Consider the following 14017-nt stretch of genomic DNA (forward strand, 5'->3'; position numbering starts at 1 on the left):
TAGCAATCTCTTGAAAATAGAAGTGTGGGATGGTGGAAAAGGCAATGGATTTAAAGTCCTAAGATCTGAATTTGAGTTCTGATTCTGCTAATTATGAAACAAGGTGACCTTGGACAAATAACTTCTTGTCACTTGAGAGCAGATTTTGCTAGTAAAGAAAGACAATAAGGACCTTGGGGCCACTGAAAACAACTTGGCTAGCTCTACATATTTTCACCTGTAAAATGTGAGGGAATGGGACTTAACCATAGAATATATAGGGTCTTAGACCCTTAAGGCCCTTCAAGGGTCTTAGATCAATGCCCTCATTTTACAGAGGAGGAACTGAGGTTAACAGAGGTTAAATGACTTGTACAAGGCCATGATGGTCATCAGTAGCAGAGAAGACTCCAAATACAGCATTCCTAGATGCTAAGGCCCCTTTAAGTTCTAAATCCCATGATCCCATAAGCAGGAGCAGAAAAAGCTTGTGTTTGCATCCAGACCTCTATATGCTTTCTCCATACCTGTTCTCTAAAACATTTTAGTTTCTCCCACATCAAATTGGCATCCACCCAGATCAAGGATTACCTCCACCAAAGGTTAGTAGAAGGATATTACTTGAGAATTTAGTTTCTCCTTTCCTAGAAAGATTTCTAAGCCACTTTCTTCTTCTTCTCTTTACACATCTTAGAAAAGTCAAAGACAGAATGGCCTGCCCCTAATAGTAAAAGTTTTACAACCTCCCTCACATTCAGAATGAGGCAATAAGGACTATCTTAAAGTTAGTTATAAGAAATAAAATTTTAAAATGCACTTTGCCTCATGGAGGAAAAACGAGCATGTCACTGTCTCCATTGAAATAAATCTTCTGCAACCACCATTCTGCTTAGGAGAATGAATGCTGCCTTGAAATTAACAGTAATCTATTCAGTTTAAGATTTCCATTTAAAAAATCATTAAACAAATAGCCATACACCTTAGATACAGCAAAGAGGTGGACAGTATTAAGCAGTTAAGGAAGAAGTTAAAATTGTGAGTGCAGTTGGAATAAGAAATATGCCTTTTGTACATCAAACAGTGATTGGTCAGCACAGGATGGAAAGATGGGATTGGCCAGTTACTGAAAATAGTCAAGGTTAACTTCTAAGGTCTTGATGGTTCTGTCCTCATATTATCTCCAAGAATAAGGGGCTGATCTTGCACATAAAAACATACACACATACACTTAAAAAAAAAAGCTTAGAATCTTTGGATAGTTTTAAGTGCTATGAGGAATACAGATGAATTTAAACAACTAGTCCATTTTCAGGTAGGTAAAGGGATCTTTTGTAGAGTCCTGTGACTGGATTCTCCTATTTACTAAGGAGATAGCAAATGGAAACTGGCTAAGGGTTCAGGGAGAAGGCTTTAAATATCAGACCATCTTATCGATGGGAGTTGTTAAACATGAGTGAGCATAGGTAAAGCACTAAGGCAGACCTAGGGATCTTCAAGGACAGGCTAGATATCTTCTACCTGTGAGGGCTTTGATTCAGCCCTTTCTGGTTTAATAGGCTCCAATTTTGTGCCTGACAACAATGATCCTCAAAAACACAGCAGAGACGGGGTACATCAAGGAAGGACCAGAGAAATTAAGGACCTAGCAGGTGCTCCTCAAAGATGCTTATGGCATTGAATTACACACTAAAGAATGTTGGAGTGAGGAGCTTGCTTGGGCTTTATGGACTTCAGATTCCTAACTGGGTACTGGTGAATGAAACAAGATAAGTGAAGAGGGAAACTAAAGAAAGGTAAGAAACTGGGAAAGCAAGGTAGCCACCTAGCAGGTGAGGTTTAAGACTCTCCTATGACCCCCGCATCTGCCCAGGAACCGAAACCACTGGGTATCATGTGGGACTCTGCTTGTTGGGACAGGCTTCATGATACACCCTAGCCTTTCTGTATCATGTTAAGCACTTTGAAGGATGGAGAGTTTGGGGCTCCATTGCATTTACTCTCTTGAGGGTCTTGCAGGGAGGGTGCACTTAAAGCTATGGGCAAGGGGGATCCCACTTAGGCCCTGACCCAAAGATGCCCATGGACCCAAAGGAGGGGGCACAGGTATAAGTATCAAGATCAAGCTGATTTGAGAGGCCCATTTTAGGATGACCCTAAGGACAAGGGGTAGAATCCTTGATTCGCTGGGGCACACACACAAAAATGTAGGGAGCAGGCAGAGGGGGGACAAACCTCTTTCTGTTCATCTGGAAATGAACTGCTAAAGTAGCCGAAGGAGCATTTCAGTTTAAAGTTGGCACTTTGGAAACCTCTCTCCAGCTCTCTAAGCAAAAGACCTGAGTCATTTAGGATTGGGAGAATCAGGGCCTGTTTACAAAGCTTGGCTCTTGCTGGTTGAAAAGCTACCTGCTGGGTAGCACTTGCTTACCTATTTATTCACAAAGGTTGCTTAAGGGATTATAATTATGCAAAATATTTTTCAATACATTTGCTTCCTTATTTTGAGGAAAAGATAGGGAAAACATTTAATCAAAATGTAACCCTCCCCTCCCCATTTAATTACTGGAACAGCCAGAGTCGATTGTGTTGTCATTAAAATGCTGGACAGTCTTCACACTAGCTTCTCAGGTTGGGAATTGGAGGCTCAAATTGGGCATCAAACACAGATGATGGTAACACAAGGTCATTGTGGCTGCTATAAGTCACGTGACATTAGAAACTGAGGAATATATACAATTTGAGGCATACTGCATGGCGTGTTTGGTTAGTTTTTTTCTTTTGCCTGTCTATGTCTTCTCTCCCTATATATTCTTACCTTCTCTATCTCTCCTTTTAGTAGGATCATTATAAATTGTGAAAAAGAAAAAAAGATTGATAAAAAAGAGATTGCAAGGCCCTTACACTGTGTGTGTGTGTGTGTGTGTATGTGGTGGGGGGTGTTATGTGTATATGGAAGAGAAGGGAAGAAGCCATTATTAAGTACCTACCTGCCAGGCACTGTGTTAAGTATTTTGCCAATATTATCTCATTTGATCTTCATAGCAACCTTGTGATGAAGGTGCTATTATGATTCCCATTTTAATATCGAGGGGACTGAGATTAAAGTGCCTTGACTAGGACCATATAGTTAATGTTTGAGGCAAGATGTGAATGCAGGTCTTCCTGATTTCAGCACTCTATCTTAGTACCTTCCTCTCCCCCTTGTGTGTGTGTTGGGTGGGTAGGTGGAGGGGAGTTTTATGTGTAAGCACTAGATGGCACAGTGGATAGTGCCAGACCTGGAATCAGGGAGACTCATGTTTCTGAATTCAAATCTGGCCTCAGATACATCCTACCTGTGTGACCCTGGGCAAGTCATTTCTCCCTATTTGCCTCAGTCTCTTCATCTGTAAAATGAGCTGGAGAAGGAATTGGCAAACTATTCCAGTATGTCTGCCAAGAAAACCCCAAATGCGGTCACTGAGTCAGACACAACTGAAATGACTAAAGAGAAAAAAAAAATCTGTGTATGTCTATCTATACAAATCTACCTATACAAATGCTTGTGTGTATGAGTATACAGCTCCTCTTTTACAGAAAAGTAATTACTGGAGAGAAGTGAAGTCTGGAAGCATTTGTAGATACTATGGATTGTCCCAGGTTACACAGTTAGCAACCTGAAGAGCTGAGACTAGAACTCAGAACTATATGATGGAAGGTAACTATTATATTGGTGTCAACTAGGAAGTAAAAAAAATTTACCACTAATGTGGAGGCCATTTGCCAAAAAAAATAAACAAACAAAAAAACAAAAAACCCAAAACAAGCTTTGATGATAATGAATATCCTGAATGGTTAAAAAATAAAAGGAATTTTCCCCCATTGCTTTCTTTTTCCATCTTCCTTGTATTAGAATCAAATACATATCTCTTCCTAAAAGTTGGGACTCACCTCAGGGTTTGTTCTCTTGGTTGGTAACTTGCTATACAGACACTGTGATTTGAGAGGCCCCATGAGGGCCTCCAAATGCCTCCTTCCATTAGCCCAATAGGATAGCACTCTACCTGGCCTAGAAATTCCTCCCATTAGCCTTTCTTCTATCCTCATATGATACTGGGGCCACTGCTTCTGGGTCTCTGTGAGAACTGATGTGTCTTACCTAAGAGAAGGATGACCCTGGAAGCTTCAGACACATTGCCTCTAAGACACAACAGGGAAACTTCTAAAAGAGAAGATGGGATGGGGGAAAGGTATTTCTGGGCATAGTTGTGAAAAGTTGTGGACAAAGGGATAAGTGTGGTTGGGATGGAAAAGAGGCAGTAGAAGATCAGTGGGTGTGAGTCCAGAGGATAACCCTGGAACTTTAAGATGGACTTAATTATCAGATGGGGTATAGAGATCATCTGTCATATAAGTAATCATATCTAAGGGCTGGCCCTGCTCTCACCCCTAGATCCCGATATTCCTTCCAGGGACTCTCCTCACAGCTTAGAAGAATCAGGAGCCATCACCCTTCTGGCAAAGGTCACAAATGAGAAAGCCCGTGTCTCTGGGCTGGAGCAGAGAGGGCCAGACTCTTGAGTTGTATTAGATAGGAGAAGAGCTATGGCACTTACGTATGCAGCAGGTACTGTTTTGACTAATAAAGAGGAGAGCATTACTCTGGGGAGCGGACAAGTGGCATATTAACACATTTTACTATTAAATTAATACTGAATTAGTGTGCTTAATTGATCTAAATTACCTGAATCCCAGCTGATGCTGGAAACTTTAAGTCTTGCTTTTGTATGAGTGTCAGGATTTATTAAAGATTTTGTTAAGAAGGCTCTGGGGTTTAATGGTGATCATGGGCCTGGGAAAAATAGGAAGGTGAGAAGTCCTCTCTGCTAGAGACTTTCCCTATGTTTAGTTCCAGTTCAGCCCCATTGGTGATCTAACTCTGCCAATTACAGCATGGCCTGCCAATCATCTGTATAGGATGTGTTCACACCTCAAGTGACTTATGTTCCGCCACACAGCAATATTGTGGTGCCAGGCCTAATCCAATTGCTGTGCACATATGTCTGCTTTAAATTATCATTCCAGGACAGACTGAACTAGCCCAGAGCAAGGTATGGTCCTTTTCTACTATCATGGCTTTGTTATTTAATATGGAGATGGGGGTCAACTTAATTGGGATAAATGGGGCCCCTCACTCTTTGTTAAGGGTTACAGGAATAACACTCAGCATCTATACAAATCCAGGTAACTCACCACTTCCAGCAAGTCTTTTCTGATTCACACCATCTCCATCTCTCCTTTAATGATTAGCCCCATCATCACTATACTCTGTCCAAGGTTATATGAATACTGAAGGTTTTATGATTTTATCAGTAAGAGACATTACTAGTGTGGGAACTGCCTTCACTGAGACAGATTTCAACCTGGGATAGGTTATGAGACAGAGATAACTGAATCTATGATTTCATTGATATAGGGAACCTGGAGATGAAGGAAGTCCTTTCACCAATTATAGGTCAGCACCTTGGGTACTGAGGGGTCAAGCGATTTGCCCAGGGACACATAGCCAGCATATGTCTCAGGCAGAACCTGAACCACGTGCTCTTGGCTTCCAGGCTAGGGCTGTATTCTCTAGGCTAGACTTTCTCTAGAACCTATTAAGTAGAGTCTTCTAGGGTGTTATAATAATCAATATTTATATGCATAGCCTTCAAAAATTTCATAGGCACTTTCAAACTTTAACAATTTAGTTTGGAGGCATGACAGAGTCAGCCTATAAATGGCATTAAAGAATGAGCTGAATCTGGTTTAGAATAGTATTGCATGATTCATACAACATATCCTCATGGATTTAAAGATCTTCCATGCCCCATTGGACTTGCTGACGTAGCAGGAAGGGGTGGGGCAAGAGGAAGATCTTTAAATCCCATAACCCTTACAGTTCTAAGGCAAACAAGGAGAGAAGAGAGTAGCCAGTCTTAGAGTTATGTTGGTTTTTCCAAAAGTTTAAAATAAAAACCATGGTACCTTGCATTGTCTCGGCCATGTGATTTCAAGAAGTTCATATCCCGGTATCGAGAGAGAAATGCCACCAACTGATCATTTGTTCTGTGGAAACAAACCAGGGGAAAAAAAGTCAGTATGCTCCAAGGAACCTAAGGTCTAATTTCTTTTGATCAAAGAAGAAATGGTAACTCTTGGGTCAAGATTGGTTTCCTGATCCATTGCTAGTCAAAGGCAAAGTGGAATTTTGGGTGTTCCCTAAGGAAACAGGCAGATAACCTGGAGGATCAGTAGCCTGAAGAGTTTTCATAGCCTGCAAGACCCAAGTAACCTCAGGTTTTCCACTTTCCTTGTTTCCCTAGATTACTTTTTCAAACCCCACCCTCCCCATCATTTTTTTTTTGATTCAGAGAACCAGCAGACTCATTATTTGATCAAATATCAATTTATTACTTGAGTCCCATAGACAGTATTGGTGTGCTGTGGTCCAAAAGGTCATGCAGCTTTGGACAGTATTAATGTCTGAACAGGAAACATCATGGCAGGAAGTTGGACTCAAAGTGCCCCTTCCCCAGACTGTTACCATGCTCCCTGAAATACCAACTCCGAGACAAGTGCAGTAGCCTCCCGACTGATCACAAACATGAGCAGTTTCCATCCAGGGCGCCTTGGTCCTTCCTACATAATGTGTCTGGACCTGTTTCAAACTCCACACTGGAGATCAGCCACTCTTTCCCCTATGGGAGACAGATACCTCACCTAGTTCCTAAAGTCAGCATCCAGCCCCCAGTCTAATTATTTTATATTTCCTGCACTGAGCCATGATGACTGTCAGGTCCAATCCTGTACAATTCTATTGTTTTAGAAATTATTTGCACAGTGAAACTCATTATTTCCCTTCCCCCATCTCTTCCCTACCCACCTTCATTCATTCTAACAATATCTGCATGAAAGCACCCTGGGTCAGGACTCAGGAAGTACAGATACTAGTTCCAGCTTTTACATTAACTTTTCCCTATGACTCAGTTTATCGATTTCTAAAACTGATAAAAATCAACTTATAAAATTTATAAAATAATAGTACTTGTCTTAAATGCTCACTGTGTTGTTGTTTTGAGGGTATGAGAGGCAGGATAGTGGCTAGAACACTGTACTTGGAGTCAGGAAGATCTGGGTTAAAATCCCAACTCTGACTCATTAGCTAGCTGAGGCCAGATTTGAACCTGTAAAAATGAGTCTTCCTGATTCCAAGTTCAAATCTGGCCTCAGATACTTACTGTATGACCTTGGGAAAGTCACTTAACCATGTTTACCTCACTTTCTGCATCTGTAAAATGAGCTAGAGAAGGAAATGGCACACCAATCTACTTTCTTCACCAAGAAAACCCCAAATAGGGTCACAGAGTCAGACACGACTCACCACCATCACCAGTAGCACCACCACCACATTAATCGCCATGTACATTCTCCTTTTCTCTAGCTCTTCTACCACCAATAAAATAAAATTAAAAAAGGGATAATGACTCTCTAACTCTCTTAAAACTTTTCCTAAAGACTTGCATCCAGAATGCCATGGATAAAGGAGAAAAAGCAAATGCAAATGCTTGGAAAAAAGTGACCCTTTCATCTATGACCATGTTTCTAAGGTTGAAGGTGTGGGGAAGCATAGAATCTGGCAATAAAATATTTTATTTAATTGTCAAATGGAACTAGTCTTTGAAAAAAAGTAACTTTAGAGATGAAATTACTGGGTTATTTTGTTTCCACTGACCAGACTAGTCACTCAGTCATTATCTTAGTAAGCACTATGTGCTAAGTACTGGAGATATAAAAAGGTTAAAAATATGGTCCCTGACCTCAAGGGGCTTACATTCTAATGGAAGGGACAATTATTAAATTTCTCATGCGCTGTATAAGTTGATGCTCAATGACCAGCTCTGGCCCAGTACTTTTCTAAATGCCCAAAGTTTCATGAAAACAAAAGGAATTTCCTAGAGCTCACCACCCCTGGGCTCCATTTCATCTTCCCAGTCCTCACTTTATTTGTATGTAAAATGAAGTGTTTGTGCTAGCCACATGACCAACTTATTTCCCACCTGTGGAATTCAGTGCTAGATTTCCAACTGTTTCCTCTTGCCAGTGGCATGGATGCTTGGTCCACCCAGAGCCAGAAATAGAATAGGCTCCATTTTGGTGGTCTAGCCTGTTTAGCTGCTCTAGCCTCTGGCAAACACGTTCATTCTATCTCCAGGCAAAGACAGTAACAAGCTGCGTATCTAGGAAGGATGCTTTAATAATGAAAACCAGGCAGATAGTCTGACAGTTAATTGTGTTTCTTCCTAACCTCCACAACCCCTTCTTGGAAAACCAACTCTGCTGTTAAATGCCATAAGGTTTTCAGAAGAGAGACGGTATACAGAGCTTAGAATAAGACAAGTCAATATTTACCACTTTCTCTTCAAGGAGGGTAACTGAGGTACAACACAACTGGAGAAAGGCAGAGCAGCATCACAGAAACACAACAAGAACAAGAGATAGGCCCATGATACATTGATTTTTCTGATCTCCCTCATAGACACCAAAGTTTAATATAAACTACTCTAGAATTTTGCAGGCAACTAAGTGGGTCAATGGATAGAGTGCTGGGCCTGGAGTTGAGAAGACCTGAGTTCAAATCTAATCTCAGACATCACTAGCTGTATGAACCTGGGCAAGTCACTTAACCCATTTGCCTTACTCCACTGAAGAAGGAAATGGCAAACCACTCCAGTTTAAATTTCCAAGAAAACCCCATACGAGTTCACAAAGTCGGACATTAGTGAACAACAACATTTTTTACATGAGCTTGGACAGACTCTGGCAGATAATAGAGCACTAAAGGGCTGGGATTCTATGGTTCATAGAGTCACAAAGAGTTGAACCTGACTGAACGAAGGAACAACATTCTAAAATTTTAAACCCTTCACAACCTGGCCCCAATATACCTTTCCAGAATTATTAAAAATTGCAGTTTTTCTTACACTCTATGGCCCAGCCAAATTGGCCTTTTCTTCTGTTCTTCACACATGATGCTCCATCTCCCATCTCCATGCCTGAAATGCCTTCCCTTTTCATGTTTTTGAGTCTTAGAATTCCTTATTTCCTTCAAGACTCAGGTCAAATACCACCTTGTACATGAAGTCTTCCATGATTCCCTCAAACTCCTAATGACCTTCCACCATGTTGCATTTATTTTGTATATATTATGTAGACTTATTTAATACATGTTGTTTGTCTCTCCCTCCCCCCCTCCCCAAAAGGGGAAAATTTGAGGACTGGACTTTTCTATCTTTGCCTTTGTATCCAAGACACATGGCACATAGTGGGTGCTTAAAAAAAATTGCTTGTTAAATGATTGCTTAATAACAACACTCAGGTTAAGGGCCTACATGTCTAACATGCTTTATATCTCCCTAAATTACCATACTTGACAGTATTTCATTTGATCATCATGACAACCTGTGGAAGTAGGTAGGTAGTGACATCATGGTATACTATAGTATACTATAGTAGGCATGGTGCTGAACTAGCTGTTAGGAAAAATCAAGGTTTGAATCCTGTCTCTGACACTGTCACTGTGAGCAAACATCATTTATTTCTCTGACCTTCAATTTTCTCATCTGTAAAATGGGTACCGAAATACCAATATTATCCACTTCAGAGGATAGCTGGGAGGCCCAGATTGAGAAGTGCTTAAAGTTTTATAAAAATGTAAGTGATTATTATTAGTAAGGAGAGGAATTATATGCCCTTATTTTACAGCTGAAGAAACTTGCCCAGAAAAATTAAGCAATTTGGGACTAGAATGCAGGTCTCTTCATTCATTCCTAGTATAATGTTTGCTTGTTTTTCACCCCCTACAAAATCAAACTGTGTCTTGGATGGTGGACTGGTGAGTCCAAGGGAAGAGACTGGCAAAGCAGTTGTAGAATTTTTCAAGTTGGATGGGCCAAGATAAATTGTGTAGCATAATCCCCTTCATTTTACAAACAAGCAAAAGGAGACCCAGAAAAATGGAGTAGCTTTCCCAAAATCCTATGAGTGAGAAGCAGACCTGACTCAAGCCCTGGTCTTCTTTAACAGCTCCAAGGGGGCAGAGTCATAGGAAAGAGGGGGCTGAAGCCCAGATACTGAATTGGTCCCAGATACCCAGGCTGATTAGACAAAATACTGTGTAGTGGAAAGTCATCTGAGTCACAGTCAAATGAGGTAGGGCTACTGGTTAAACATGAGCCTGGTAGAGGTGTTAAGTAGTTGTTTGCCTCTATTATAGCTATGGCCAAAATGACAAGGCCAAGTTCAGCTCCCAGAGCCCCCACAGCCATGAGGCAGCTAGTTTTACAAGGAGTAAAGCATTAAACAAACAAAAACACCCTGGTCCCAGACACCCAGGACTACCTTGGCCCATCAATATGCCTGTAATAAGTACTGAGAATGGCTTGCATGCTGGTTGATTCTAGGGCTGCTTGCTGGCTGCTCTGGGGTCTTGGACTGAAATTCCTCAATATTGGAATAGGTAGGACTCTTAGAGTTCAGAATATAATCATTCAGGATAGGAACAGATGGGATACCTCAGAGCTAAAAATGGGCATCTGGTGATCAGGGAGCCAGAAGAGCTACGGTGGGATTTTGAGATCTGCCATAATTAGGCTGGTGGGGGGGAACTTGAGCTAAACCAAAATGTTGAATCTCTGACATTCTCTGCTACAGAACCTCCCTTCTCTCTAAAAATCTACAGTTCATTCCACTCCAAATGTTCATATGGACTATTTGTGCCTAAGCTGTGTAGAGCCTTCTAAGATCATATTGGTCTGATCAACCAGTCATACACACTATACTTTGACCCTGACACAGTGATGTAATTTTGGTTCTCTTCCACTACTGTGGAAACGCACAATGTGATGGATGGGACAGGTTGCCCCATCTATGGGTTCCCCTTACTTTTTGTGATAAGCATTATATATGGATAAAATTAGAATGAGGAGATAGATACACATTAAGATTTGCTCCTTTGGGGGAAAAAAAAAACAACCAAACAAAAACCCAATTGCTTTTCAACAGGCCTCATCATCCATGGGGTCACAGTCTCAAATTCCCTATACATTGTGATGTAGCCTTTGGGAACTCATTCCAGATCTATGAGCTGGCATCTGGAGGGAAGACACTGCAGAAATAAGGGGAAGGTACTGGGGAATATTGTCACACTTGTGAAAATGAGGATACATGACTCACATGGGCCAGTTATGAGACCATTCCAATCCTTAGCACGGACCTTATCATAATATCTAATGTGCCAAAGGGTCTGTACTATTTCCCCATAACACAAGACATTCCTGGCTGTAAGCCGAGGCCAAGAGTGTTGAAGGAAACTGAAATGGGCTGAAATGAGCAGCTCTGCCAAGCTCATGTGGGAGGCAGAGGGGGACATGGCTGTCATATCTCACTGTGCCTGAGGCGGCTCCAGCTGGTGCCCATCTGTCTCCTAATAGCAAAGGGAATTTTCAGCCAGGGCTGACATTACATTACGTTGCTCCAGCAGCTGAGGTGAGAGGGGAGAAATAGCAAACGGTGCAATATGGCCCTGGTTGCCTCAGAAATACACCAAGAAAAAAGTTGGAGTATTTTCGATTTTTAGTCACTCTTCTCCCCTCCCTAATTACTGCATTATTTCTTTTGCATATGTAATCTATTTACTTATATGTTTACCCATCCAGTAGAATATAAGCTTCTTGAGGGGAGGGACAGTCTCAGTTTTGTCCTATGTGTCTATCATGATTCTAGGCATGTTGTAGGTTCTTAAAAATGTTCATCCTTTAAGAGCAGGAGTACCATAGGATTCAGAACTGGAAGGAAACTTTGAAGGCATTAAATCCAATCCCCTTATTTTACAGATGAGGAAACTGAGGCACAGAAAGTTTAATGACTTATAAATATCCAAGATGGGATTTGAACTCAGGTCTTCTTCAGTCTAAGTTCAGTGTTCTATCCACTATGCTATACTACACCGACTCAGGGAGGCTAGGTGACCCAGGGGATAGAGTGCCAGTCAGGAAGATATCTTCCATTGTTTGAATTTGGCCTCAGACACTTACTTAGCTGTGTGACCTTGGGCAAGTCACTTAACCCTGTTTGCTTCAGTTTAAAATGAGCTAGAGAAGGAAATGGCAAACCACTCCAGTGTCATTGCCAAGAAAATCCCAAACAGGGTCATGAAGAGTTGAATACAGCTGAAAAGACTAAACAACACTGACCCAACTCAGAGTTGGAGTTGAGAGACAGGATTCTTGTAGAGAATTTTCTTAGCCAGGGAGCTGGGTGTGGTCTATAATCTGTTCAGTGGATTATCTCTGAATCTCCAGCACCTAGAACAATGCTTGACATATAGCAAGCACCAAATAAATGTTTGTTGACTGATCTACAGTTGGAAGGCACATCTGACACCTTTCTACTCTAATCCCCTCCCTATTTTACAGATGAGAAAACAGAGGAAGGGCCTCTTGGTAGGCCATATTGGTAGTGAGAATCAGAAATGGGTCCTGAATCTTGCTCCTATGACTCCAGAGCCAGTGGTCTTTCCATTGGACCACAATACATGGTACTCAGGAGATGATCAGAAAATAACCATTGCATCTCCTGGACCTCATGCATAACCATGACTATTCTTCTATAGATACTTTTCAGGACAACAGAACTTCAGCCTAACTCAGTGCTCTCATGGCCTCTGCACTACGAAGTGTAGCAACTGGTACATGGAGGGGAGGACGGAGGTAATGCTTCTCGCCTGTACACTTTAATTCAGGTTTGTGGAGTTTGGATCAACTCTTTAGAAACTAAACCAGTACACCTTGGGATGCCTGGGGCGTATATGTGCCTGCGCTGGCTTTTTTTCCTAATGCCTCTGAGTACCTTAACTTACAGAAGTGGTTCCTAGCTTCTCTATTTCTCAGTATGTTTAAGTTGAATACTTAGTGATTCTTGTTGCTAGAGAAACCCAGCATGCTCTGTTGGAAAGAAGGCTAGATGTGGAGTTAGTGCAGTGGAAAAAAAAATACTAAAGTAGGAGTGAGAGAATCCTAGACTCTAATTGCCAGTGTGAGGAAGCAGGCAAGATGCCTCACCTCTCTGGGTCTCATCTAGGAAATTAAGGAGTTGAACTGTATGACCTTTAAGGTCTCTTTCACCTCTGCATCTTAAAAAAAATTATGATGACTTTTGATCACCTGACCAGTTATATGGCAAGTTAGTTACTTTCCCTCTAGACCCATTTAACTTTTTAACTCCCCCCCTTCAAAAAAAAAAAAAGGAAATATGTGCCTGATGTGCTCCTCCCCAACAGCCTTCACACTATTGCAGAAGGAGCGGGGAATTGAAAGCCCTTTGCCAAGTCTTATGTCAGGGATTCCCAATGCTATAGACTCTACCAGAAACACCTCTCACCCTCTCTCCTCTAGTCCTCTACCTTGCAGAAAGAGGCAGGCACTTGATTAGGTTCAGGAGGAAAGGAGGAGAACCAAGGAAAGGAAACCTAGCTGGGGTCAGTTCAGTCTCCCTAAATGGGATGGGATATAGCGCAAAGACTCAGGCCAGTGAACCCTCTATCCATGCCTCAACAATATGAAACTTAATGCTGTGAAATTATAAGTTTGGTCCAAATAAAAAGATATGAGAAGTCGTCTCCTTCCATTCTTTACAGAGGTGAAAAACAATGGGAGTTATCACAGCTAATGACAGGTTTTTCAATGCCCTGATTAGTTCTGATGAATTGTGCTCTCTCTCTCTCTCTGGAAGAGACACAATGGGAAATAGTTTTATTTTAAAATACTTATTGCTACCTTTTGCTGTTATGTTACTGTCATTTCTAGATGTATCCTTCCCTTCCACCCTCAATGGTGAAACATCACTTGTTAACAAAGAAAAAAAAGTAAAAAAGAACTGTTTATCAAAACTGACACACCAAAGGATATGAATACATAGAATATCCTATGCCCATGATCTCTAATCTCTCCAGAGAGAGAGA

General features: G+C 41.3%; 1 protein-coding gene across 1 annotated transcript in view; it reads right to left on the reverse strand.

Annotated features, from left to right (window-relative positions):
* XYLT1 (xylosyltransferase 1) overlaps nt 1-14017 on the reverse strand; it is a 438827-nt gene that overhangs the window by 69647 nt on the left and 355163 nt on the right. Inside the window, exon 6 of the mRNA XM_069085297.1 lies at nt 5986-6066. Coding sequence (XP_068941398.1) covers nt 5986-6066 — 81 coding nt within the window. The remainder of the gene's footprint in view (nt 1-5985; nt 6067-14017) is intronic.

This window comes from Petaurus breviceps, unplaced genomic scaffold (genome assembly GCF_028583685.1).
Source record: "Petaurus breviceps papuanus isolate PSGF00001 unplaced genomic scaffold, PetGlider_PUasm1.0 175, whole genome shotgun sequence".
In the NCBI taxonomy this organism is placed as follows: Eukaryota; Metazoa; Chordata; class Mammalia; order Diprotodontia; family Petauridae; genus Petaurus; species Petaurus breviceps.